At 52.8% G+C, this 26973-nt stretch overlaps 11 protein-coding genes across 11 annotated transcripts; 7 read left to right on the plus strand and 4 right to left on the minus strand.

Annotated features, from left to right (window-relative positions):
* Positions 1-475: 475 nt before the first annotated feature.
* Positions 476-3623, plus strand: LTS14_009489 (uncharacterized protein; the record flags this gene model as incomplete). Its single annotated transcript, XM_064842171.1, is given in 2 exon segments — positions 476-3593; positions 3610-3623. The coding sequence occupies 2 exon segments, from the start codon at positions 476-478 to the stop codon at positions 3621-3623; spliced, it is 3132 nt and encodes a 1043-aa protein (XP_064690379.1).
* Positions 3624-4298: 675 nt separating this feature from the next.
* On the plus strand, positions 4299-6405 carry LTS14_009490 (uncharacterized protein; the record flags this gene model as incomplete). Its single annotated transcript, XM_064842172.1, has 2 exons — positions 4299-4424; positions 4468-6405. 2 exons carry the CDS (start codon positions 4299-4301, stop codon positions 6403-6405), a joined length of 2064 nt encoding a protein of 687 aa, XP_064690380.1.
* A 422-nt stretch (positions 6406-6827) lies between these two features.
* LTS14_009491 (uncharacterized protein) lies at positions 6828-9597 on the plus strand (the record flags this gene model as incomplete). The annotated part of the gene is made up of 2 exons (XM_064842173.1): positions 6828-8806; positions 8847-9597. 2 exons carry the CDS (start codon positions 6828-6830, stop codon positions 9595-9597), a joined length of 2730 nt encoding a protein of 909 aa, XP_064690381.1.
* A 341-nt stretch (positions 9598-9938) lies between these two features.
* Positions 9939-11616, minus strand: LTS14_009492 (uncharacterized protein; the record flags this gene model as incomplete). Its single annotated transcript, XM_064842174.1, has 3 exons — positions 9939-10585; positions 10641-11319; positions 11362-11616. The coding sequence occupies 3 exons, from the start codon at positions 11614-11616 to the stop codon at positions 9939-9941; spliced, it is 1581 nt and encodes a 526-aa protein (XP_064690382.1).
* A 1390-nt stretch (positions 11617-13006) lies between these two features.
* Positions 13007-14604, minus strand: APN1 (DNA-(apurinic or apyrimidinic site) lyase; the record flags this gene model as incomplete). Its single annotated transcript, XM_064842175.1, has 2 exons — positions 13007-14112; positions 14166-14604. The coding sequence occupies 2 exons, from the start codon at positions 14602-14604 to the stop codon at positions 13007-13009; spliced, it is 1545 nt and encodes a 514-aa protein (XP_064690383.1).
* A 256-nt stretch (positions 14605-14860) lies between these two features.
* On the plus strand, positions 14861-16757 carry AIP1 (WD40 repeat-like protein; the record flags this gene model as incomplete). Its single annotated transcript, XM_064842176.1, has 2 exons — positions 14861-14876; positions 14932-16757. The coding sequence occupies 2 exons, from the start codon at positions 14861-14863 to the stop codon at positions 16755-16757; spliced, it is 1842 nt and encodes a 613-aa protein (XP_064690384.1).
* A 55-nt stretch (positions 16758-16812) lies between these two features.
* On the minus strand, positions 16813-18182 carry LTS14_009495 (uncharacterized protein; the record flags this gene model as incomplete). The annotated part of the gene is made up of 2 exons (XM_064842177.1): positions 16813-17977; positions 18031-18182. The coding sequence occupies 2 exons, from the start codon at positions 18180-18182 to the stop codon at positions 16813-16815; spliced, it is 1317 nt and encodes a 438-aa protein (XP_064690385.1).
* Positions 18183-18566: 384 nt separating this feature from the next.
* On the minus strand, positions 18567-19211 carry LTS14_009496 (uncharacterized protein; the record flags this gene model as incomplete). Its single annotated transcript, XM_064842178.1, has 2 exons — positions 18567-18873; positions 18937-19211. The coding sequence occupies 2 exons, from the start codon at positions 19209-19211 to the stop codon at positions 18567-18569; spliced, it is 582 nt and encodes a 193-aa protein (XP_064690386.1).
* Positions 19212-19750: 539 nt separating this feature from the next.
* LTS14_009497 (uncharacterized protein) lies at positions 19751-21697 on the plus strand (the record flags this gene model as incomplete). Its single annotated transcript, XM_064842179.1, has 1 exon — positions 19751-21697. The coding sequence occupies one exon, from the start codon at positions 19751-19753 to the stop codon at positions 21695-21697; it is 1947 nt and encodes a 648-aa protein (XP_064690387.1).
* Positions 21698-22053: 356 nt separating this feature from the next.
* On the plus strand, positions 22054-22778 carry LTS14_009498 (uncharacterized protein; the record flags this gene model as incomplete). The annotated part of the gene is made up of 3 exons (XM_064842180.1): positions 22054-22198; positions 22273-22615; positions 22670-22778. The coding sequence occupies 3 exons, from the start codon at positions 22054-22056 to the stop codon at positions 22776-22778; spliced, it is 597 nt and encodes a 198-aa protein (XP_064690388.1).
* Positions 22779-24071: 1293 nt separating this feature from the next.
* LTS14_009499 (uncharacterized protein) lies at positions 24072-26826 on the plus strand (the record flags this gene model as incomplete). Its single annotated transcript, XM_064842181.1, has 6 exons — positions 24072-24179; positions 24228-24597; positions 24649-25025; positions 25093-25470; positions 25535-25593; positions 25650-26826. The coding sequence occupies 6 exons, from the start codon at positions 24072-24074 to the stop codon at positions 26824-26826; spliced, it is 2469 nt and encodes an 822-aa protein (XP_064690389.1).
* Between the last annotated feature and the right edge of the window lie 147 nt (positions 26827-26973).

Raw genomic sequence — 26973 nt, forward strand, 5'->3', positions numbered from 1 at the left:
TGATTTGCTTGTTGCGCAGCCTTTGTCGATGATGCTGGCACCACCACGTCAGATCTTGATAACGTGGCACCACCAAACTAATGCACGAAGTGCATTCGATTCTTCAGCCAATAGGGACGAGTTTGGCATGTACAGCTGCGAGCTAGTACGCACATGGTCAAGCGACAACAAGGCACTGTCTGGTGGTGCCAGATTTGGTGGTATGAGAGCAAGGCTACAGCCTACATGACATGATGGTTGTCTTTGGTATAAGATAGATCGTATTTCCTGTCCCCTGACGAGGAACCATCAACATATGAAGAACTGACATCCGCCCGTTTGAGTCTACGCCTTTTCCCTCCGGTACCGTACCACCACCACACTTTCACATTGAGCATTCCGTTCACGATGAGCAGAAAGTTCAATAGCAGCAGTCGGCATGCGGACGACTTACCCTTCATGCAGATGTCCGAAATGCTTGAAGCTCTACGTTGGCATGGCCTTGGTATGGAACACCGACAATGTTTTGGCGCCAATCGATGGCAAGGCTGATGTTAAGATAGTCTCCAATACACTCGACACCAGCGACTCTCCCACGTCCAGTCTAACAAGAACAGCTCACTCGGCTTCAACAGCAGTGATACAGTCAAACTTGGCACCTCCACCCGATGTCGTCGCTCGTTACGCATTTGAAATTCTACCGATCGCACAAGCTCTTTTCCCGAAGTCTGCCCTAGAACTCCAGGAGCCCATGACTGTAGGGAAACTTTCGAGGATACATCTTCGCCTTCTCATATATGCTTTGAGCAACAACTATGCGGGCTTACGACCTCATACGCCCCTGAACATACTACACGAGTATATCAAAGAGCCCATGACCATTTGGCTAAATCAGACGCTGCAACCGGACTTTCGAATGGGTAGTCACCTGTCGATGGCACCACTGGCCGAAGGCATGTTCACTTGTGCTGTTGAGGCGGGGGACGTAGATGCCGTGGCTCGTCTCTTGTCACCTACGGGACCAGGATTGGATGTCAACGTACATTTTTGCAATGTGGACGGCGTAAGATATACGGCCATCGAGCGTTCCGCTGGTTTACAGCATCTAGCACTAACAAAATTGCTCTTGAAAGTTGGGGCTGATGTCAACAAAACGCTGAACGGGGCGACACTAACGTCTGGTCGACCTCGCTCGGGTTACTGGAGTGCATGGGATACCTTTTATTCGCGGTCTTCTCTTCCCAAGTTACCCAAGCCATGTGGAGCTCTTGAATGCGCGATTCGGGGATACAGCAAGGACTCTCAATTGGGCCATGATCTAGTTCTGTTGCTATCGGAAGCTCGGGCCCTTGTTGGATCAGAGACAATGTTTTTGATGGTCGATATTGGCGAGGACGACATCCTTGAAATCATACTATCCGCGGGTCTCGCGCCATCTTACGAGTCTTGGAGTTACGCAGGGTTCTTCTTCCAATTTGCAAAACGAGCTAGTACGCCACTGCTCGACTTGGTCTTACACGAGCTAGTCAAGAACAAAGTGGATCTTGACGTCGCTCTTGTGTCTGAAGAAGGCGATAACCACGCCGGCACATGTTGCCTTTGGGAAGAGGCCGGCTGGCCGCCGTTCTGGATCGATATCTTGGCGCGACGTGGAGAGCTCGACTTGGTGAAGTTGCTTTTCGAGAGCGGGACAAGCCTTACACCAAATGTGCTGGTTGCTGCTACCATCGGCCGTCACCCTTGTTTGATAGCATATGTGCTGCAGGCCGGTGCTTTATCCAGTACCTTCTCGCGGCACTATCGGACTACAGCTCTGGCGGAAGCAGTACGATCGCAGGACGAAGGCATCTATCAGCTTATGAGTCGACAGCCAGATGTTGATGTTCCGAATACAGACGATCAGTGGTGTGCTCTCCTTACTGCCTACGCTGAGGTCGCAGACGATGCGATGCTCACCTGCTTGATTCGGCAAAGATGCCATGGGCACGCCAACCATAGCAGCATGCTTGGCTATGCTTTAGTAATGGCGGCTCGCGCTAATAACCTACCAGGCGCTATATTGCTCCTCGAAGGTGGCGCATCCACGAGTCACCAGGAAATCTCCCTAGCCATGAATAACGCAGACTGCAAAGTCAATCACGCTATTGACCGCTCACAACAATTAACACTCTCACCACTTGTGTCAGCTTTGCAATGCCGCAATATTGCCCTTATCGAACAACTACTGGATCACGGCTGTCCTCTCACAGGCAGCGTCTGCGCAGCGTTCGCATGGGGTGACATCGATATGATCAAGACTCTGATTGCATCTGGGTTGCCCCATGTCCTGCACGATTACGAGTTCAAGTATGGCATACTCAATTCGGCACTGGTACAGGCAGTACAAACCCACCCAGAATGCGCCCTCCTGACGTTGCAAGCTGGTGCTATACTTCCACGTGGTATTATTCGTGGGATCATTGGTCTGGCTGATATGCTCCTGGTCAAGGAATTCTTGGAACATGGCTCTGTGGTGATTGATGCAGACGCTCTTGCATTTGCACTGAAAACGAGCACGGAAGTGTTCCTGATTGTACTAGAGGCGGTATCCGTACGCAGTCCCCAAGATCTTGGGATCCTCGGCCAACATGCCCTCGATATCGCGGCGCACAAAAGCCAGTATGATATGGCTGCAATTCTGCTTGGGCGTGGCGCAGCCCAAGTCCCTTACGACTGGGAATCAGATGCTTGGGACAGTTGGGTAGGAGGTACGTGTGGCTCCGCGCTTCTCACTGCCATATCTCAAAGGAACTCTCGAATGGTAGAGATGCTACTGCGCGCGAGACCTGCAGCAGCAAATGAAACGGTCGGTTCGCATCGTGGTCGTAGAACGCCTCTACTCGCCTCACTAGACACATGCGATGCCTCTATGGTTCGAGCACTTATCAAATACGGCGCTGACATCAATTTCCCAGCCACTCGAGGCATAAATCGAACCCCATTGCAAAGAGCTACTGAGCTTGGCTCATATGACCTCGTTTTCCTTCTCTTGCGACATGGAGCCGACGTCAATGCATTGCCAGCTGCACGCAAAGGTGCCACGGCTTTACAATTGGCTGCATCCGGTGGAAGTGTAGGCATAGCAAAACTGTTGCTCGAGCACGGTGCGGTCATGACAGCTGCAGGAAGCGTAGTGGATGGCCGGCTCGCCCTCGAGGGTGCCGCTGAGCACGGCCGCTTTGATATGGTCGTCTTTCTACTTCGAGAAGGCCAACACAAGGTGCCTCAGATGCGCAGCGCCAAAGAATATGCGCAGGAAGGTGGATACAGCGCCGTTGTCGAGCTCCTCGAGGATGCTATTGAAAAGGTGGAGACCGACACGCTGGCTAGTTGGCCAGGACTAATGGAGGAGCCGTACTTCGACAATGCTGTGGTGGCGGACCAAGAGGTTTATGAAATGGCAGAAGCTAGTGCTGACGACATCACGGACAACGAAGCTGATGATCTCACCCAGCAGCGCCATGCCTGCAACATATGCGGTGCATCGCTGAGCAATGCCTCAGCCCTACGAAGACACGAGCGTAGCCGCCATCGAGACATCGTCCAAGGACGTCAATGGGCGTGTGGACAGTGCGGTAAGAGCTTCAGCAGGAAAGACGTGTTGAAGCGACATGAAGCTTCCCATGACAAGACTGGGTACACAGAGTGTTTGGGGTGTGGTGAGAGCTTCAGGCCAGACTACCATATCAGGCATGCCATTGTCTGTCAAGGCTGAGCTGTCAAAGCGCCTATAGGCTCGGATTGAGCTCCCAAGAGCACTCTCATACATTGCGCCAAGCTATGCGGCTTTCGATGGCGAAGGTCTCCATAGAAGAGCGGTTGTGGCGAATCTTTCTAACTCTGCAGTGGCGTGCAGGGCGTGCTTGAAGTTGTCTTCCAGACGAATATAAGCGAGCGCGTCTTTGATGAGGGTGATCCTTCGTCCATACCAGCTAGAGCACTCTACCAGACTGGCGTACAAAAAGCCTCTAGTGAAGGTGTGTGCGATTTTCGTCTCAATTTTAGGCCTTTGGCATTTCTTGTTCAAGCAGTGACCACACGGTGCGCTAGCATGTCCGAGTACAAGTATACTACTGCATGGGATCATCAGTACCGGACAGCCTTTTCGTCTCGTGGTGCCGATCTTGGACTGATAAATGGTCCGGAGTGCTAGGCGCTCCGCGATGTACGTGCGCTGATACAGTATCTCGGGGCGATGCTTCACTTGGGAAACACGAGTATGGATCGCATAGATATAATGCAGGATCCAACCAGCTGAAGCGACGGCTTGCATGCGCATCATGCAGAAGAACGCACAGCTCAGCCCCATGCGCCTTATTGGCCCCATACTGGAGCTACATCTTCCAGACCTTCGGAATGCGACTGCACAGACGACGTGCACCTTACATTCTCAGGGCGTCCTGAACGTGAGCAACCTGCGTCGCAGTCATGTGGCTGATTAATACTCAGACTCAGCATCTGCAAAGCTTCACTGATGCCAATCGACCGCGTTACGCAATACTCTCGCACACTTGGGAGGATGATGAGGTCACCTTCCAAGACATGCGAAGTACAGATATCAGCCAGGCAAGAACCAGGCAGGGCTATCAAAAGATCGCCGCAACATGTTCTAAGGCGACCGACGAAGGTCTACAATGGGCTTGGGTAGACACATGTTGCATCGATAAGAGTAATAGTGCCGAGCTTAGCGAAGCCATCAACTCAATGTTTCGATGGTACAACGAAGCAGAGATGTGTTATGCATATCTTTCGGATGTGTATAGGAACCCCCCCGAACAGCCTGGGTACATTGACGAATCGTCGTTCCTTGCAGCGACGTCAAAGCCACGATGGTTCTCACGAGGATGGACTTTGCAAGAAATGATTGCACCCGCGACCGTCCAGTTTTACAATCTCGATTGGCAATACATCACTTCGCGGCACCAAGCTGGTCGATGTCTCACTCTTCTCACAGGTGTCGATGAAGCCATACTTCAATGGTCGTCACCCTTAAACTCGCGTGCCATCCATGGAGAGAAGGCCATCAGCACAGCCACCACAAAAGCGCAGCTGCGGGCATCGCTCGATAGCTTCAGTGCTGCCCAGCGTCTCTCATGGGCTGCTTCTCGGAGTACCACACGTGTTGAGGACAGAGCTTATTCGCTCCTAGGCATCTTCGATATCAACCTGCCCTTGATCTATGGCGAAGGCGAAAGAGCTTTTGTTAGAATCCAAGAAGAGATCTTGAGGGTATACGGTGATGACAGTATCCTTGCGTGGGACTATTCGCCAGATAGAAGACTTGCTGCTGATAACGTCCCGACTGACGATCCTGGTTGGCTTTTCGCACCCTCTCCCGAGTATTTCCAATGGGCACACAACATTACAAGATGCGACTGGGGCAGCCAGCAAAATTCTGACTCGCTTCAAATGACACCTAAAGGCCTCAGAACGGACTTTGTTGTGGTTCGATCTACTGCATCAGAAGCAGACGTGCTCCTCAACTGCAGCAGAGGGAACAATTTGAGCCCGCTTTGTCTCCACATTGTGCAGGAAGGCGCACAGTGGTTCGTCGCCACCAAGCATGTTGCAGGATCGATGATGCGGCTAGATCACACCACGTTGCATGAGCTACGTGAATCTGCTCGTCGCAAGTTACGGAGACCCGCGATAAGTACGGCTACAAGTGTCGTGGACTTGATCAAATCGCCCCTGACACCCTCGTATGGCCGCAAGTCGTGCGTGCTAGCCAGCTCCAGACCACAGTACCTAGCAGTCAACAGCAACTCCATACGGGTCCACGTCAGCCATCCTGGTTTCACCGTCACCTATGCGAATGTAGGCTTCGGCGAGCCTCGAAGGACAGGGAGCATGGACGACTGGTCAATAGACGCCACAATTCCACCCGTGCCTATCGCGGCGTTGCGTCTTACAGTCCATAGTCATCATACCAGGGGACCCTGCGCACCCAACAGCGCCTACGATGTTGTCTTCGGGCATCGACACACTAGCACCTCCGCACCTGGCGACTCGTCTATTCTAGAAGGTCAAGGCACGCGGCTTGCGGTGACTGTGATGCATGCCAGCCCTACCAGCAGCCTTGATGAGATCGTGTCTACTGTTGCAGTCAAAGGCATCGCAGACCAATCTGCGGCTTGCGTCAAGGCACATTCGAACTGGTTCCGCCAATCGGCCTCGCCAGGAAACATCACAGCCAGTGTCTCCAGCACGGGCACCGATCAATCGTGCTGGTTTGTGGATGTGCGGCTCAGGGAGAAACCTGCGGCCTACGCGTGGCTTTATGTTGCCGGTATCATTGCAGGGCTTGTTGCTTCCTTGGTCGTCGCGCTGGTCTTGGCCCTCTACTTTGCGCTAAACCAGAGACGACCATTTTCGTACGCTAGTTGATCGAGGCTTCCTGGTTGTCGCCCGGCGAATGACTGATCGCTCCAAGTGCGGCAGCAACTTCAGACCGGAGGCCTCCGGCGCCACCTTGTGTCATGAGAGCTCCAAGAGCAGAAAGAATAGGAACCCAGTCGTAGTGAAACTCCAGAGAATCTAATATGTTCGCGAAGGCCTGGACCATGTGGCCTCTAGGCTCAAAGGTATCTACAGTGGAGCGCAGGCATCTAGGAAATCCTGACTTCTCTCGTAGAATGACCGGGCGATGTTAACCCGAATTTCTTCCCTCTCGGAGGTCGTGACGCGAGACGCCGAGAGCGCGAACCGTATCTCGGAATGCACCTAGCATTCGCCTGTACTTAAGACCGTGGATACTCCAAGAATGTTAGAAAGTACAGACTCACCCCGGGAGATAGAGTCACAAGAGCATGTCTGGCGTGCGTCTTTCAGCGCCAACATTTGAGCACCATCATAGTGGCCTTGGCATCGAGCAAACGCGTCCACGGCTATCATGGCGATTCCATGTGGCGGAAGGTCTGACAACACCGCGGGATTGGAGACAGACGCAATACGAAGTCGAGTGTCTCATTGGCGATGCTCCAAAGTCCACTCCATATCATGTTCAAAGTGAACACTCTGTGCTGGTTCCATGGCCGGCACAAACATTAGCTCCACAGCAGTCGGCTAGGGTGCGGGTACGCTGCTCGGGAGTCTCTGGCACTGGCGAGGAACAGCTGACTGAGTGGTCTGATGCTGCAACGGTGGAGACGGCACTGGTAGAGCAGACTGCTTGGAAAGCTCGTTTCATTACATCTGCACAGAGAGGTTCGCCAGATGGGCCACTACGTCCACTGCGATTCCGCAAGAATCTCAGCTTACCCGTTCATCGTGGAAAGCCTAGCAAAGCTCGCCTGTACATTACAGCCCTGGGCATATTCGATGCATATATCGATGGCCAACGTGTGAGTGATGAGCTCCTTGCGCCAGGCTGGACCGACTACAAGCATCGCTTAAGCTACCGCGTGACCGACGTCACACATCTACTGGAGAACGATACCGATCATTCCTTGTGTGTGGAAGTGGCCGAAGGCTGGTACTGCGGGCGACTGGGCTTCGAAGGTGGCCACCGATGTTTGTATGGTGACACTCTGGCTGTTCTGGCCCAACTTGACATCTGGTACGAGGGTGATGGTGTGCCAGTCAGCTTTTGCTCCGACAGCTCTTGGATCTGTGCCGAGAGCGCTATTCAAAAGAGTGAGTTTTACGACGGAGAGACTTACGACGCAGCGGCCGAGTGGGACTGGACAAGTATCTCTGCAGAGGTAACGGGCAATCGATGGGGTTCAACAAAAGAGGTGACTTGGCCCAAGACACGATTGTATTGTCCTGACATGCCGCCGGTGCGCATCACTCAGACACTAGAACCAAAAGAGATCTTTACAGGTACCAGCGGAAAGACGGTCATTGATTTCGGGCAGAATCTTGTCGGCAAAGTCTTGATTAAATCAATCCAAATACCTCGTGGAGAGCAAGTAACCTTCAGGCACGCCGAAGTCATGGAGAAAGGGGAGCTTGGGACTCGGCCATTGAGAGAAGCCAAAGCAGAGGACATCTACATCTCTTCCGGACAAACGTGTAGTGAGTGGACGCCAGCTTTCGCCTTCCATGGTTTCCGCTATGTCCAGGTCGATGGTTGGGCACCGAACAATTCCGATATCGCTGCTCTCGTCATGCATACCGACATGAAGCGACGCGGACATTTCTCGTGCTCCAACCAATGGGTCAATAAACTGCACGAAAACGTGGATTGGTCCATGCGCGGCAACTTTGTCTCTATACCCACGGATTGTCCGCAGCGCGACGAGCGCCTTGGTTGGACGGGAGATATCCAAGTCTTCACTCCTACTGCCTCATTCTTATATGATACGACCAGCTTCTTGAGCAGCTGGCTTGAAGATGTGATGGCCGAACAGCTGGAAGAAGGTAAAGGAGGGATACCACCTTTTGTAGTCCCGATATTACCCTTGGGAAGCTGGCCACATATGCCAGCCGCCATCTGGGATGATGTCACCGTGCTCACTCCAAAGGACGTTTTCGACTACGGCAGCGATAATTCCATCCTTGCGAGACAGCTGCCTAGTATGCTTGCTTGGCTTGACGAAGCAGTCGATCGTGGCGAAGACGGCCTTTGGAAGCGTGAACGGTGGCAGCTAGCGGACTGGCTCGATCCGACTGCGCCACCTGAGGATCCCGGCGCCTCAAGGACTGACTGTGTGCTTGTCGCCGATGCGTACTTAGTCCATGTCACGAGGACGATGTCTAATGTGTGCAGCCATCTTAACAAAGTGGATCTGGCCAAGAAATATGCGTGCGATGCGGAACGCTTACGAGAGCGCTTTTGCCATCAGTACATCACACCCGCAGGCCATCTTATGAGCAACACACAGACAGGTCTTGCCCTGGCGATTCAATCGATTGTACCCAGACCCTGAAAAGCTTCAGGTGGCAGCACTCGAGCTTGCGAAGCAGGTGCAGTATGCGAAATTCCGTATTAGCACCGGGTTCGCTGGTACGCCTGTCATATGTTATGCCCTGACCTCGGTGTGTGAGCCACAACTAGCATATCGAATGCTACTCGAGAAGATGTGTCCGTCCTGGCTCTATCCCGTAAGTATGGGTGCGACAACAATATGGGAGCGCTGGAACTCCATGCTCCCAGATGGCTCGATCAATTCTGGTGACATGACGAGCTTCAACCACTACGCACTAGGCTCCGTGGCAAACTGGCTACACAAGACAGTCGGTGGCATATCCCCAGCTGAACCAGGCTGGAAGGTAGTTCGGGTACGACCTGTCCCTGGAGGGAATCTGACGCATGCTAATGTCTCGTTCGACGGGCCGTACGGGCTCGTGAGGTGTTCCTGGAAGCTCAGCGATTCGCAGTCAGATGGCTCTTGTGCGTTCCAGTTGGAGCTCACCATACCACCGAACTCGACTGCAATCGTCACGTTGCCCTCAGAGCTGAAGCAAACGCTTGACGCAACTGGAGAGGAGAGCAGAAGTCATTACGGCAGTGGCATACATGTCTTGGAGTGTCGGTGTACGCTGGCGACATGGCCGCCCCGAGCCAAGTATTCTTTGGACAGAGGAGAGGATGATCGACTGACGATCGCTGATGGGTTAATAGAGGCGCATTAAAATAAGTGTATAGACGATCCACAACTGAATTCCTGCTCAGCATCGCTCGTCAACCATAACCGCTCACAACGCGTCGCACTGCATGCATTGAACGGCTGGACACTTGCGACGCTCCATAGTGATGTCGACAGACTCTCCAAGTCTGCTGCAGTCGCTGATTGTATGGATGCACCTAGTGCTCAAGAGATCGAGAAAGCGACACTGTAATGCTGAGAGCGATTTGATCGTTACATCATGAGACAAGCTTCATGAAAGGACTCCTCGATGGTGATGCATTACATATGGTAAATCTGCCCTATGCTGGACGCGACAATGCGATCAACCTCCCGCTGCCTTGAGTCTCAAATGCTCGCACCTCTGCCCTCCTTCGCCTCGACGATGTCGTATGCTTCATACGCACGCTGCTCTGCAACCGTGACGTGCTTCTTGAACTTGCGTGCTGATACATGGCTCATGAACAGCTCATCCAGCTCTTCGTAGGTACGTCGGCGAGTCTCCGGGACATAAAAGTAGGCGGTGATGAGGAAGAAGACCATGCAAGCACCGAATATGAAGCCGATCTTGGCCTTGAGGTCGCCGTAACCAGGGTTGTAGATGTAAGGTGAGACGAACGACCAGAAGGTGTTGGATACTGCTGACGCGGAGATAGCGATGGCCAGTGTCTTTTGTCGGAGGACTGAAGTCGGAATTTCGCCAGCAAGCGTGTAGACTATCGATCCGACACCCGCGTTATAGACGAAGTTGAACATAGTCAAGAAGCCAACAGAAGCTGTTGCGGCCGCCACGTTGTTGATCGAGCCCGAGATCCCCATACAGATCAGCAATACGACAAGTGCAGCACAGCCGGTAATGTACATTGGTCGACGGCCAAAGAAGTCGCCGATGATCATGGCGGTCAGCGCACCAGAGATCGACAGGATCTGCGCGCCGATTTGTATCTTGAAGGATTCCGAGTCGGAGATGCCAAGATACTGATACATGAGAGCGCCTATATGAACATTAGCAAATGCCATGACAGGCATGCGCGGAAAGATGTGACAAACCATAGTTTCCAATAAACCCAAGCCCGGAATAGGCTTCGGATTGGAAGACAAGGATTGCGATCAGCGTGCGGCGGAGGTTCGTGCCACGGAAGCACTCAACGTACGACGCCTTCTTCTGAGCTTCAGCCTCTTCGATAGTGGCTTGGATGAGCTCGAAATGGCCTTCGGCATCGGAAGAGTCGGAGTACAGGCGCTGCAATGACTTCCTAGCAGAATCGACCTTGTTGGCTCGGATCAGGTAAACAGGCGATTCTGGTAGGAACCAAAGTGCAATGAAGGCGATGGTGCAGAAACCCCATTGTGCGCAGATGAGAGCCTTCCAGGACCAGGAAGAAGCCCAAGTGGATGTAAAGTTGGACATGATGGCGGAGATGAAGGGACCAATACACTGTGCCAGGTTGCAGAAGCCGATGCATGATGAGCGGATAGCAAGAGGAGCGATGTCTGCGACATAGGCAGTGCACAAGTTTAGGAACGCTCCGATGGCAATGAAGTTCAAGAGCTTGCCAGCCAGGTACATCCCGATGCTGATCGATGCAAATTCAATGCCAACCGAGACCATGTTTAGCGCTGCGAAGGCGAGGATGACAGGCTTCACGCCAAACTTATCGGCAAAATAGGAGGCGGCGAACGCGCCAATGATGGCGGCACCGTTGGCACCGCCGTTCAATGCCGATTGCTATATCGTCTGCACGAAGTACTGTCCCTTGTCATCTTGGACACCGAATTCTTGCTTGAACGCCGCGATGCTGATGACCGACCCAGAAGATTGATTCTCGAAGCCTCGGGTGATCAAGGTCCAGATCATGACGAAGATCCAGAAGAGTAGCTTGGGGTCTTTCCGAAGTGCTTGCGTGAAAGAGCGCGAGTGCTCTCGACCTGCCGTGGCGCGACCGTGAATCGTGTTGCTACTTTCTCCAGCATCGTGTGTGGCCATCTCAAGCTGCTCCGGCCGAAGCTTCTCAATAGTAGCCATATCTGGCTAGGTGTGACTAGGGCAGGCTGAGATGAAAAGATACGAACGATGTGGATGATTGACGAAGGTGAGGGTCTTATGAAACTGGAAGAGATTGGTACTCCCTGGCCGGCGTGTCCAATGAGTATATATATACCCATGCATACAAGATATGCTACAATCTGGGGACACTTTGTGGAGTTGTGGAGATGAGGCGAACCATTATGTCCTTCGGGTCATGCTCGACCGACGACCGGTTGATGTGCCAAAGGCGTTTCATGGCCAAGCGCATGGCGTACGTAGTTCACTCTACATGGGCGCCACGAGTCCGGCGCCATGTCGGCCAAGCTCCAGTACACTGCTTACTCCCAATCGTGCCACTCGTGACCCCATGCTGTTCTCCTTTCACTCGGTTCATCAGTACACCGCAGACGTTCAATACACCGAAGATGGAGAGTCTCGCATGACATTTTGATGGTCCAAACTCTGCTAGTCGAGGACAGGGAGTCGCTAAGCAAGATTACAGGCCTGGGCTCGGCGGCCAGCTGGACCGAGACATCCTGATCTGGCTTATTGAAACCACAGGTCGAGTCTGGAACCTATTGGACTCGTCCGGCCCTCGACCGCATGGGAAGCCCTTGCAGTCCCTGGGAAATGGAACGTCTGGCCAGATTCCACAGTGTCCAGTACGCAGAGACATGTCACTTCTTGCCAGGCCGGCGACTGAGCGTGATGATGCGAAGGCTGATGTTGGTACGTTCCTACTCGGAAAACTGTTAGACATCTTCGTAGCTGCAAGTGACTTAGATTGGGTTGCAGAAATTGGATTCCTGATACGAGATATCGTTCGGCGAGTATTCCATGAAGGCAAACGTAGGTCACGCGATCGAAAAAGACGTCTGGACGTCCGACATTCCGTGGTCTACTCCTCTGCGGGACGGCTCGGCGGTCAGAGTTGCTGCCGGACTATATCGTCGAAAATGTCAACAGACCTATACGTTTTACAGCCCGGCACCTAGCACATACGACCACAGGCCGCGGAGAACAGAGGATCCCGTCCGCTCTCCTGTACTTAAGCCGCGGACCGGTAGAGTAGTAGTACGGTCGGTGACGACGTGCGAATGCCTGCTGTTGTATGTTTTGCTCTTTTGCGCTGGAGATATGCTGGAGACATGAAGAGGTCGGCCTCAGACGTTGCAAGAAGCCTTATGCCGGTATTTCCGGGGTTTCATTGGTTGGTTACGGGACTCGCGTTCGACCCACCGTGCCCGAGGGCGACGCCGAGAGTCGTGGGCATTAGCTTTTGATCCTTGAGTCGTAATCGCGACTACGACTGCTGCTATGGTCTTGCTTCGACACAGAAATGATCTGGTGGAGCCATCATGGACGACCAGTACGATACTGTTGGGTCTCACGTTCCTTCTTCCAGCTCACTCAGTGGTGAGCTCTCCCTGCTACTGGCCTCCTTATCAACCTTCGCATCCTTCTTCTGGACTGGCTTCTTCTTGCTCGCCCTCTTCTCGGCAGCAACAACCTTCTTCTCCTTCTTCTCTTTCACCCTACCCATCTGCTCCAGCAACCTCTCCCTTTCCGGCTTCCCTTGCCTTGCCAATTCCTCCTCCAGCCTCAGGAACTCAGCGCTCTCAACATTCATGCCCACAAGATTCTCCAACAACTTGATCTCACGCGCCCAGATCCCCTTATCCTCCTTATCCTTCCCTCTCTCATCCTTCACCAGCTTCCCATCCGCATCCCGAACATCAATCGGCGTCTCGAGCACAAGCGGCAAGCCCGCAAATCGAGCTTCATTCGCCACATTATGAAACGCCCTCAGTCCCAGAAAGCCAGTCCCGATGTTCGCATGTAGATCCTTGAAAGAAGCGAAAGGCGCCTTGGAGTCATTGAGATGCATAGCACGCAGGTATTTGAAGCCCACAACTTTCTCGAATTCATCCATACACTGCTTGAAAGCTTCAGGGGTGCGAAGGTCGTAGCCTGCGGCGAAGATATGGCAGGTATCTATACATACTCCCACGCGCGTCTTATCGTCTACAAGCTGTATAATGTCGCGGAGGTCTTCGAAGGTACTGCCTATGGTATTGCCGCCGTGGGCCATGGTTTCGAGGAGTGTGACCACGGCCTTGGTCTCGGCGTGCGCGTGGTTGAGGTTCGAGGCTAGGTGGGCTATTGCGGCCGGTCTGTTGTTGTTTTGGTCATTGCCGGGGTGGAAGTTGTATAACGTTATCCCCAGTCTCTCGCAGCGTTTCAGGTCGTCGACGAATGCTGTATATGCTTGGTCTGTTCGTGTTTTGTCTGTATGTGCTAGATTGACCAGATAAGAGCCGTGTGGGACAATGTGGTTAGTATGGTCATATTTGTGTTCATTGCAGTGCGAGTGCCACGTTTTGCACTGGTCTTCTAGTAATGGTGGGTTCTCCCATTTCCGCTGTGACTTCAGAAACAGTGCGAAGGCGTTCGCGCCAATGTGGACGGAGTTCAGGACTGCTTGTTGGACGCCTATACAGCTATTTAGTACCTGGCACAATTGAGATGAACTACATTGGACTAACCTCCAGAAGCACTAACATGCGCCCCTATCAGGAGCTTATGGCCGATGGTTCGTGCAGCTAGAGGCATTTCTACCAGCTCACGTTCCTTTTCTGCCTTGCTCTTCCGCTTCGTCTTCACCTTGGATACCACGTTACCGTCCTCATCTACTGCGTTTTCTTCAACCTTGACCTCGGTCTTGCCTTTGCGCCGTTTCTTAGGTGCCGTCTCAGCTTCCTCGCCTTCCGCTTCGATTTTGACCTCCTGTTTAACCTCGACCTTGACTTTCTTGCTCTTTACCTCAGCTGCCTGCCTTGCCTTGTGCTTCTTCGTAGGCGGCTCCTTGTCAACGTCACCATTAGTCGAGACGACTGTTGCGTCAACGTCAAGCAAGCCTGCGGGAGGTGGCGACAGATCTGATTCCTCTGCTTCTTCTTGTACTGCTGCCCTGCGCTTAGGCATGATGAATACCTTCAAAGCCTTGGACGGTTATGTGTTGTGCTTGCGGCGTAGGAGAGGAACGAGACGAGCCAGAAGACATGCGATACACGAACGCGGCAACCAGTCCGTGCTTCATGCGCTAATGCAGGTACAGCGCCACGAGGTGAATGGAACCCGCTTGCGTCAGCGCCAACGTGGCTCTGTTAGGCTTCAATGTTTGTTTGGAGGAACATAGAAGCCTACCACAATTTACCATTCACAAAATCACTAAGCCAAAATGTCTATCACTCGTGGTATGGATGGATAGAGACGCCAAGATCAAGTATAGCACCTCTGACACCTCTGCAGAAGCCATCTGGGCAGCAGCGCCCTCCACCACTCGAGGTTCGCCGACACCGCTCAGCTCGGACTCGAAAGGACAACGGATAGCCTATGCCTCGAACAAATCTGTCTTCGTCCGAAGCATCGACAATCCTTCGGAAGCAAAGCAGTATACACAACACACGGCCCAAACCACCGTCGCCCGCTTCTCGCCTTCCGGCTACTATGTCGCCAGTGGAGACGTGACAGGCAGCGTACGAGTATGGGATGCTCATGGCGCCGAGAACAGCAAAGGTGAATATCACATCATCGCCGGACGGATCAACGATCTAGCATGGGATGGCGACAGTCAACGTATCATCGCTGTCGGGGATGGCAAGGAACGCTTCGGCCACTGCATAACAGCAGACTCTGGTAACAGTGTGGGTGAGATCAGTGGACATAGCAGTCAAATCAACTGCGTAAGCATACGGCAGCAGCGACCGCTACGAGCTGCTACGGGATCCGACGATACGAGTCTGTGCTTCTTCCATGGTGCTCCGTTCAAGTTCAATACCAGTGTAAGAGGAAAGCACGATAAGTTCATCTACGGTACGCAGTTTAGTCCAGATGGGGACTGGTTGGTCAGTGTTGGAAGCGACCGAAGGATATGGCTGTACGATGGCAAGACTGGTGAGGCTGTCAAGCAGATTGGTGAAGGTGAGCACAAAGGTAGCATTTTCGGCGTGAGCTGGGCGCCCGATAGCAAGAAGTTTGTCACGTGCAGTGGTGATCAGACTGTTCGGATATGGGACGTTGATTCCGAAAAGTGTCTTCAGACTTGGCGGATGGGTGACGAAGGGAGTGTATCGGTACAACACCAGCAGGTGGGTGTGACGTGGCCCGCAGGCAGAAGCGATGGTCTAATCATCTCGATTGATTTGGGTGGCAACCTCAATTACTTTCAGGAGGGCAAAGAGAAGCTCGTCAAGGTCGTACGCGGACATCAGAAAGCTATCACGGCGGCCGCGGTGTCGCAAGACAGTAAGACGTTATGGACAGGAAGCTATGATGGACGGGCTCAAGCTTGGGATCTCAATTCCGGCGCTGCTGAGCCAATAGACGGGGAGGCGCATTCTAACTATGTCGCCGGTATTGCTGCGTCTCAAGATGGTCGAATATACAGTGTCGGCTGGGACGATACACTACGCACTATCGATGCCGCTCAAAGATCTTCCCTTGGCAACGCAGTCAAGACTGGAGGACAGCCGAAAGGCGTGGCTGTAGCAATGGTTGGCGGCAAGCCACATACGCTCGTTGCGACAGTGAGCGGCCTCATCACGTACGCAAACGGCAGCGAAGTTGGCAAGCAATCACTACCTTCATCACCAACATGTCTCGCAGCATCAGGCGATCTCGTGGCCGTGGGCTGCGAAGACAAGCTTGTCCGCATCCTCAAGGCTTCATCTGCTTCAAAGTTCGAAGCAGTAGCCGAATTGAAGGAATCTACCCAGATAATCTCGACGGTGGCATTCGCACCAAGCGGGAAACATCTCGCAGTCGGTCTCTCAAATGGCAAGATCTTCGTCTACAGCAACAGCTCTGGCTCATGGGCACTGGAGACCAACAGATGGTCGGCACATACTGGTCGTGTGACGACAATCGCATGGTCACCTGACAGTAGAAAAGCTGCAAGTGGAAGTCTGGACACCAATGTTATGGTTTGGAGTCTAGCAGATCCTGGCAAGAGGGTGAAAGCACTGAATGCTCATCAAGAAGGTGTCGGTGGAGTGGCATGGGCAGATAACGAGCGCGTAGTTTCTTGCGGTGCCGATGCGGCTGTCAAGTTGTGGGCTGTGGATGGTGTACCTTAGATTCATCTACCTAAGCTCTATACAGCAGATACATATTAGATGATCTGCGGAGAATCTACGACAACCCAATCACCCAACCATCACCCTCCCTCTCACCCTTAGCATTGATACCACCCCAAACCACGATCCCCTTCCCATCCTCCATAACATCGCACCCGAAGAATCCTCTAGGTCCCGGATGCACCTTCCCCGAACTACCACCTTGCGGTGCGTCCAGATCCGCCGGCGGCAGTAGGACTTCCGTTTCCGCCCAGCTATGCCCACCTGTGTCGTAGCCAAGGGCACTCCTTATCGAGTCCTTGATCTTGGCGGGTTTGATGGCTTCGGAGATGGTTGTGGTTAGTTTGGCGGAGTGGGCGGTGGAAGGGAGTTGGTAGGTCCAGATATCGGAATGGTAGAGTTGTTCTCCTCCAGATGGAATGGCTTCTTTGGTGGTATCGGTGTTTGAGGGGGGTGGATGTGCGCCGAAGAGGTAGAGGAGGTAGTTGCGACCGTGTCCCGTGCTTACTGGGATGAGACCGGCCCCTACTCGTGGTTGGGGACCGGGTGTTAGTGGATTCGTTGGGAAGGGAACGGTATGCCAGCTCTTTTGCTCGACTTCTGCCAGGGGTTTGTCCTTTGGTGGGAGTTCGAGGAGAAGCAGGTCACTGCCCATTTTGTCGCCGTTGGCTATCACATGGAGCATTCCGTTGATCACCGCTGCTGAAGACGAGAATACTGGTGCGTCTGCCAATTGGCTCCAAGATGAGTGTACGTAATTGAAGAGCCAGACGTCCTTCAAAGTTTCTCCAGTCTTACTCCTGCCGCCGAACAAGACCAGATTGTTCTGATGGTTGAACAACTGAGCTTCGTTCCGAGAAGAAGGCGCGGGCGCACTAGTGTCTTTCGGTTGCAATGTCTCCCAGGCTGGCTTGGCGGTATTGAAGAGCCAGATATGCTGCTCATCAATCACTTCACCAGACTCATCTACACCACCGAATACCGCAACGCAGATATTGAAGCTGCATGCTGCATGCTTCTGTCGTGGAGATGGAATGTGAGTACTTCCGGTGTCGGCGATCGCAGGTATGACAGAGTAGTCTGGACTGCTCTTGTCGGACGTCAGGGTTATAGCATGAACGTCGGTGCTGGCGAGTTTGTTGGCAGCAGTTTGGCCACCGAAAATGTACGCTTTGTTGCCGACTACTGTCAATGAGTGTCCTGAGCGGCAGAGAGAGAGCCTATTGATGATCAGCAATGGGTTGTGGTTACTGCATAGGGTGATGAGCCTCACTTGGTCTCATCATCTGATGAAGTTGCTATTTGTGTAAAGGTCGCATGTAGTGGCATCGTAGGCTTCGACACCATGTACGCCCCGACACCGACTTGAACGGTCGTCGTAATAGCTTCTTCTACAGCCCATGCTGCCGCTGCTACTTCTGCCATTGCGAAAAGTTGTTCAATCAGTGATTGATGGGCGAGAACAGGACGAGGCACGAAGTGACCAATGGATCTCAAATAGAGTTTGGACGGACCACTCCCGTTGCATATGTTGTTCATGAGCATATGAGAATTGTCACATGGTATACACTTAGTAGACGTAGACTTAGATGTGCCAAGATCGTTCTTAGATGGTGGCAGGTGTTCATGGACGTGAGAAATATGGCACTACGCGCCTGAGACAGTCATGGCCCTTGGGCGCCTTACATTCAAATAAAGCATTCTCATAATCAGGATATATGCATACAAGAGTGCTCCGGAAACATTCACAGCTTCAAGGAACGCCATATCCACTACCGCCAACAGACATTACAGTATCGCCCAATCCCTCTAAGCACCTTGCCTGGCCTTCTCAGCACAGATCAATGCAATGATTCTGCTGAGCTCGGCACTCTGAGATGCGTGCTCCTTGATGATCTTCTCGTCGGCACCCTCCATACTGCTGAGCTCCGCGGAAGATTTGAGCATCCGGTTTTGTAGCTGCAACATCTTCTGCAATGTGTTGTCAAGGAAAGGTGCAGAAAAGGCAATTGAGTCGGCAGACCCGCCATTGAGACGCATCTCCAGCTTTCGTGGCTTCTTTTTGTCTTCTGGTGTCATTGGCTGTTGCTGTTGTTGTGGCTCGTTTGGCTTAGCCCTGTGACACGTGGTTTAGCCTTCATGGTCCCAAGAATGGTTCGTTAGTGAGCAAGTTGCTTACCTCTCGACGAATGTGATGCTCTCCGCCATCTCGGCGACTCTGTTCGCGATTCGGTTCGCCATAATGGCATATGCGGACGTCACGCCTCCTGCCGAGTTCTCACCACCTGCTACGGATGCAGCTTTGTTGTGTACTGGTGCTGCCTTGCCATATGTGGACTTGGCTCCGCCGCCAGCTTTACTGGCAGCAGGCTTTCGTACTGGCGCACGAGGAGTCGCGGGTTTCTTTGGCCCGCCATTGGCTTGCGCCGACTGTGTCTTCGTTGCTGTGACCATGTTGTCGAGCGGCTCGCAGATGATGCGATTGCGTTGTTTGACTTTAGGGTCTAGCGATGGCGTCAAATTGAGTTGTGGCGTGAATGGGCGGACGTTGACAGGACGTTGAGCAAAACGATGATCCAATAGTCAAAAAGGTCTATGGTAAGAAGAGGTTGTGATGTTTTGTGATTTCGCGCGATTCAAGCTCACCAGCAGGCCTGTTTACGTCGCCCAGGAGGCGGGACGCGAGGTCGACCAGGCACGTCATAATATGCGGAGACACCTGCCGTGGCGTCGTCTGTGCAACAGGTTTAGCAAGGTTCTTATGCGCCACTGATCTGCAAAGTGGCTAGGATCGTCGACGACAGTCTGTCATCGTGGCAGGGGTTGTGGCTCTAGACGCCTCGCTTTGGGATGATAGGTGTGGTACGGCAGGATAGGATCGATAACGCTTTCCTTCGGTCTGTCCATCGTGACCAGCACAACGCAAACTCACGCTCTCACTATAACGGGTCGAAGGACTGCACTTGAGCTGGAGATCGTATTCTGCAGCAAACATGGTCGCCAGAAGTGTGGCTTCCGAAGGAGGAGCTGGACTGACCCTCACCAAGTCAGGTGTGAACAATCCGAATCCTCTTCAACATGGCGGTATGGGACAGGCAGAGCGTGCCTTCAGCGCCGCGTCGACATTCCTCTCCGGTCTACTGGCTATATCAGCATCGCAGTTCATCGGTGCACCACTCAAGCTTGTTGATGAGAAATTTTACGATGGCTACATGGCCTGGACGAAGGAGTCCTTCGCAGTGCTCATGACCACGATCACGCAGTGGTGGGCACCGACTGTCGTCCGTATTAGTGGCGATGAAAGCATGAAAGGCCAGATCTACCAGATGGACGACGGGACATTGAAGTGCAACTTCCCGCATCGGCTTGTGTTGATGGCGAATCATCAGTTGTATACAGACTGGCTGTATCTGTGGTGGGTCGCATACACTAACAAGATGCATGGCCGTATCTACATCATCCTCAAGGAGAGTTTGAAACAGCTCCCAATCTTCGGCTGGGGAGCGCAATTCTATAATTTCATTTTTCTTAGCAGAAAATGGGAGACAGATCGATGGCGATTCAAGAAAGCTCTCAACCATCTGCAGAACCCTATGGACCCAATGTGGCTGCTTATCTTTCCAGAAGGAACCAATCTATCGGCTGTAACAAGGGAGAAGTCTGCCTCCTGGGCGAAGAAGTCAGGCGTGAAAGACATGAAGCATCAGCTATTACCACGGACTACAGGGTTGCAATTCTGTCTCCAGGAACTCAAACACTCGACAAACTGGCTCTACGACTGTACAATCGCTTACGAGGGTGTACCGAAGGGCATGTACGGTCAAGATATTTTCACTCTCCGATCATCGTTCTTTGAAGGCCGACCGCCGAAGAGCGTGAATATGTTTTGGCGGCGGTACAAGATCTCGGAGATTCCACTCGACAACGATGCGGCTTTTGGCCGATGGCTCAACAACCGTTGGCGCGAGAAGGACTATATACTGGAATACTTCTACAAATTCGGCCACTTCCCTGCCAATGATCCCGTGTCAGCTCTGGAAGCTGTAGCAGGCAAGAAAGAACCAAATCATGCGAAATTTATCAGCACTGAAGTCAAAGGTGGTGGTTGGGACGAATTCTTGAGCATATTCGGACCCATCACTACCGCTGCCGGAGCACTAAGCAATGTCGATATGACTGAGCCGTTGAACTTCGACGCACTTCTTGCAAAGGTTGCAGAACAACAACATCTTTTGCTTGACATTGGTAAATCACCTATTGCAGCGACTAGTCAGGAAGCGATCCGTAATGCTCTAAGGGCGGCGAACATGCAGAATGCACTTCCCCCGGGTGTCATGGAGAAGTTGATGCAGGCCGCTCCTCAGACGCAGGCAGGCATGCAACAGGCTCTGGCATACTCGGGCAACGCTAGAATAGCCAAGAAAGCAGCACAAGCACCAGCAGCAAAAGCCCAAATGTCTTCGAAAACACAACAGAACATCGCTCGGACGGCACGACAAGCGCAAGCTGCCATTGCACGAGCAGGCCGAGCGAACAGCGTCTCGACTATTCCTGTAGGGGGCGAAGCTTCTAATACTCGAAGGAAGTCAGCCACGCCCAACCCTGCAGCGACCATGCAGAAGGCACTCCCACTGGCCAACATGCACACTATGGTCACTCGACCCATCAGCACAATGGCCGTCCAGACTGCAGCAGCCACAGTGAGGAATGCGGCGGCTCAAAGGGCTCAGCAGAAAGGAGCCGCGCTACCGGGTCAGGCCCCCCCGAGAGCAGCGAAGGCAAGATCAGAACCGGGCGGTGTAAGCAAGCAAGCCAAAGTGATGCCGAAGAGAGCTCCCAAGCCATTGACGGCCGCGAACCTTGCAGCAGCCTCCAAGAAGCAGGCGGCAGGGTCAAAATCTGTCGGGATGCAGAAGTATGTTGATGGCAAGAGGGCTTAGACGTCGTTGATTGCACATTTGCCAGCAACCCTTGAGATCGGTATCTAGTCTAATTGTGTAGGGCATGAAAGCAAGTGATGGCTGTAATCGACGTCCCAAAGGACATGTTCCGCGTTGTCGTCTGAACCCGAAAGGCCTAGGCTGGTCTCATATGCAGGGTCTCTGCTGTGATTGTGGCGCAGCACGACGTCATACCTGTGCCACGAGGATACTCGCGTTGTCGACTTTCAGACAAGACGGCCGCGTCTAACGCTCGCGTGAACTGTATCTTTAACTAGGAGAAAGCACATCTATCAACAACCTGCTTCGATTGTCACTTACAAATTGTTGATTTGGATTCATTCTTGGAGTACGGTATGGCTTTCATCGGAAATTGGATAGCAGATAAAGCCGCTGGCTATTTGGCGACTGGTCTTCAAGCTGGTGGAACATTAGCTGGAAACACGGTCGGCAGCGTTGGTGGGCTCATCGAGAATAGTGGAAGGTCGTTCGGAGAAGGTAGTAAGTTGGCATTTGCCTCGACAATTGTTGTCTATAATAGTAGCAGTTTAGTCCAGTTGCTGACCATCTTATAGCCGTAGCAGGAGGTATCAAAGGCGTGGGCGGCTACATTAACAACTATGGCGAGACGATCAAAGGCTCCATGGCCGCGGACGGTCCTGTGAGCAGTGCCAACAAGAAAGTCGCAGTAAAGCCGGGCGACGGCGCGAAGAAAGCATTACCTGGTGCTGGTGCTGCACCCAAAGGATTGCCAGCAGCCAGGCCGAAGGCGGTTGGAGCACCAAAACCCGCCCCTCAAGCATTGCGACCCAAGCCAGCGACAGGCGCAGGGGCGGCGAGGCCACCGCCAGCAGATGGCAAGGTTCGAATTGATCCAGCCAGCCGGCCAAAGCCACCGCCGGGGGGTGTCACTAGATCGTGAGTTCATCACGTTTGATCGAGGCTCTCTCATACTAATAGTACGTTCCGTAGTCAACCCATTACACGTCCAGGCGCTGCGCCTAAGCCCACCGCGCAGAAGACGCCAGACGGGAAAGTTCGTATTTCAGCAGCAAGTCGTCCTAAACCAGTGGTCAAGTGACGAGAATCTGTATGTATTGGGTAGTATAGCTATTGAAGCGTCTGACTACACGGGTTTCGGAGAGTTCGTTGTTGTTCAGAACTTTCGAGGTGACTCGTCGCACGGCCAAGATGTGCTTTGTCGGCCCGTACAAGTCTGTAGAGCGCGAACGACCGGATCAGCCGTGCCAGCCGTGTAGTCGTCTTATCAGTAGATGATCAGGTGCAGATCGAGAACGCTCGTAGACGAGGTTGATGTCTTGGTGATACTTACTAACATTTTACGTTGGAGGATAGCTAAAGCCTCCTCTCGCCAAGTCATCTCAAGCAGCAACTCGCCCCACTTGAATTTTGCTCGTCTCGTGCCGCAGATTGAATTCTTTCTGGTCCACATACCACAGGTCGTGGTGTAGACAACAGCAATGAACGTATCGTTCTTCATACTGCTACTGGCGAACCAGTAGCGTTCCCCGACTTGCCAGCATGCACGGACTTAAGACACGATTTGTTGCTTCTGCATTGACGTTAATGACTCCTGATCCAAGATGGCAGCAATATATCTGACGACTTCATTGCTTGACACAAGAGATTCGTGGCCGTGGAAGCGGTGAGAGGCCACATAGTCGACTCCGCTCGTGAGGGAGAAGCTGGAGGACTGTCCGTCTACCGGCAAACGCTGGTCATGTGATACTGTCCGTTGGGCTTTGAAGATCCAGCACACCTGCAAGCACACCCACTCCGACGGTCGATCTGGCTTGTAACTCACCACGACAGATCCGCTGCCAACGGCCCACAAGTCCCTGAGACTGATACGTTCAGGGTTAGATGCTGAGCTGAAATGCATACTCCTGCCGAAATCGAATAAGCTTGGGATAAAAATCGCGCATTCTAGCCCTTCGCCACGGAGGACCAAATCTGATGAGCCACGCGATTCGTATCCACGCGATGAACACGAGTCAAAGTCAGTAACCTCAAAACATCGACATTTGTTCGTGCGAAAATTTCTACGTTGAATATAAATCGCCTGCCTACCTACCTGCGACTGACTGCGACTCCTTCGTGCTTGCCTTTATAACACTTCATCCTGCACACCACAGCCAATCACAGCAGCCACAGCGCCACGCGACGCCACGCCGACAAGCCAGTGAAACACAGTACCACGAACACGAAATTTTGGTTGAGGCTTGAGCTTGACCGAGTACTACTTCACTCTTCTCACTTCGAAGACCCAGCAACTTGAAATCGACTGCCGCATTTTGACGGTCACTTCTCGTGTAGACGGACCTGCATCGCAGGCGCCGCTCGTTCATTCACCATGACGAACACGAACACCACCATCCACTTTGACGATGATGTCGACCAAATCCGCCGCGCTCGATCCCGAGAAGTGACAAGTTCAGGTACCGACCTGAATGGCGGCATCGTACGTTCTACTTCTTGACAGCAATCGAGATGTCGCTGACACCTGCAGGTGTTCTCGCGCACCGTTTCTACGGGCAGACACTCTCGTTCGCGTGGTCCTTCAATGGATAAGATTCGTAGGACGAAAACGCTTGACGCCGAGAACCCAGAGGACTCTGGCCTGAACCGGCCTGGAGACTACAAACAAAAGCAAGTATTCCGCGGAAGTCAACTCGCTTTCCTGGCATATCAGAGTATCGGGGTCATCTACGGTGACATCGGAACGTCGCCACTATACGTTTTTTCGAGTGTCTTCGGCAGCCAAGCGCCTGCGAGGGACGACTTGATCGGAGTGCTGTCGCTTGTGATCTGGTCTCTGACCTTGATGGTGACAATCAAGTACATATGCATCATTTTGAACGCTGACAATCAGGGCGAGGGTACGTCGAGAGCTCCATAACATTTTCGAGATCGATACTAACACAAATCAGGCGGCACGTTCAGCTGTTACTCTTTGCTTTCGAGATATGCCAACATCACGAACCGCGATCCGAGGGAGGAGCCGCTGGTCAAGATCGAGCGCTACCAAACCAATGAGATGCACACGTCGAATCTGCAAGTCCGCAACACTCTCGAGAAGTCGAAGTTCCTGAAGGGCCTTCTCAAGACGATTGGCGTGTTGGCTGTGACCATGGTCATGTCTGATGGTGTACTGACACCAGCCCAGTCTGTTCTCGGCGCTGTGCAAGGTCTGAACGTAGTGGTGCCCAACATTACCAACGGCACGGTCGTGGGAGCGACATGCGGCATCCTTGTCCTGCTCTTCGTGATTCAGCCATTTGGCACGACCAAGATTGGTGCGACATTCGTAAGTACTTGAACGCCCGTAGCTATAATGTTGCTACATCTGCTAATCCTCGGGATTTGCTCTGCAGGCACCGATTATTATCATCTGGCTGGGCGTGCTCGCCTCCTTCGGTATTTATAACCTGGTCTTGTACGACGCTGGAGTGTTCAAGGCGTTCAACCCTGGTGAAGCATTCTCGTACCTCGTACGCCATGGTACTGATGGCTGGAAGTCTCTCGGAGGAGTTCTACTCGCCTTCACGGGAGTGGAGGCACTTTTCGCAGACCTTGGAGCCTTCTCCCTACGTGCGATACAGATCTCCTGGCTCGGCTGGTGTTACCCGTGCTTGCTGTTGGCGTACATCGGCCAAGCAGCGTACATCGCTGTTCATCCAGAGGCCTACGCATATCCAGTATTCTCGACTTGCCCACCAGGGACCTTGATCTTCGTCCTCGTACTCGCAATTGTAAGTGTGCCAGATCGAAATCGTGTGTAAGACATCCATGGGACCTCACTGACAACTGTTGCAGCTGGCCGCTATTGTCGCCTCTCAAGCCATCATCACTGCTACCTTTCAACTTCTCGCACAGTAAGTGCATATTCAATCCCGCGCCAAGCTCTTCATTGTGCTGACAATCTATTCAGGATCATAAAACTGTCTTACTTTCCGCAGATACAGGTCAAGCACACCTCTAAGGTCTATCACAACCAGCTATACGTACCTCTGGTCAACTACCTGCTCTGTATTGGGACTGTGGCCGTAACCGCGGCATACCAGAACACCACGTCCCTTGGTAACGCCTACGGAGTGTGTGTTATGTTTGTCACGTTCTTCGACACGTGCATGACCACTCTGGCCGCTCTGATCGTCTGGAGGATCCGGCCATACTATGTTATCCTACCCTGGCTCATCTTCGCCTGTTTCGATGGCAGTTTCCTCTCATCCTCGCTGTTGAAAGTCCCGGATGGCGCTTGGTTCACGCTCACCCTAGCTGCAGTGTTAGCAGCTATACTCATTCTCTGGCGATTTGGGAAGGAGCAGCAGTGGAGTGCCGAAAAGGAGGACCGTCAGCCCCTGGCGCACTTCGTGCGAGCTGACCAAGATGGTGTATACCGTCTGGTCGGCCACCAAGGAGGAAAAGGCGGTGAGCCTGTGTCCTTCAATCGCGGCTTCGGAATCTTTTTCGACAAGGGCGGCATCAACACTCCGACCGCTTTCAGCCAGTTTATAAACAAGCTCGTTTCTACGCCAGAGGTGATCGTCTTCTTTCATATGAGACCGCTGGAATACCCGACCGTACCGTCCGATGAGCGATTCGTAGTATCTCAGATCAAGTTCATGCCAAACTGCTACCGAGTCATCTGCCGACATGGTTACATGGACGAGATTGTAACGGAAGACTTGGCAGGCATCATCTATGGACATCTGCGAGCCTACGTCACAGACAAGAACAACAGACGTCCTTCGCTCGACCAGGCGCGCAGGACCTCGTCTGCCCGCGATGCTGGTGACGATGACGAGAACAAGGTGCAGCTCGACGATCACCTCGAGAAATATGGGCTTCATGAGCAAGATGCAGTTACACAGCAATCTGAGATACCGAGTCAGCTTACATTAAGCCAGCTGCAGGAAGCTTACGACCATCGAGTGCTGTATGTGATCGGAAAGGAGGAGATGCACGTCAAGCGCGGTACTAGCATCTGGCGTAAGCTTCTGCTGAAGACTTTCCTGTTCTTCCGTGATAACACTCGGAATAAGATGGCCAATTTGAAAGTACCAACTGACCGCCTGGTCGAGATCGGCTTCTTGAAAGACGTCTGAAAGGGAAGGAGAAAAGTGAACCGAGGGCAGCTTTCTATACATATCTGACAACGGTCTCGATACCCACTTAGCAGCAAACGATCACGATCACGATCACGATCACCATCACCATCACCATCACCATGACCATCTCCGTCACGTTCACGA

This window comes from Recurvomyces mirabilis (assembly GCF_035927965.1).
Source record: "Recurvomyces mirabilis strain CCFEE 5264 chromosome Unknown scaffold_31, whole genome shotgun sequence".
Lineage (NCBI taxonomy): Eukaryota > Fungi > Ascomycota > Dothideomycetes > Mycosphaerellales > Teratosphaeriaceae > Recurvomyces > Recurvomyces mirabilis.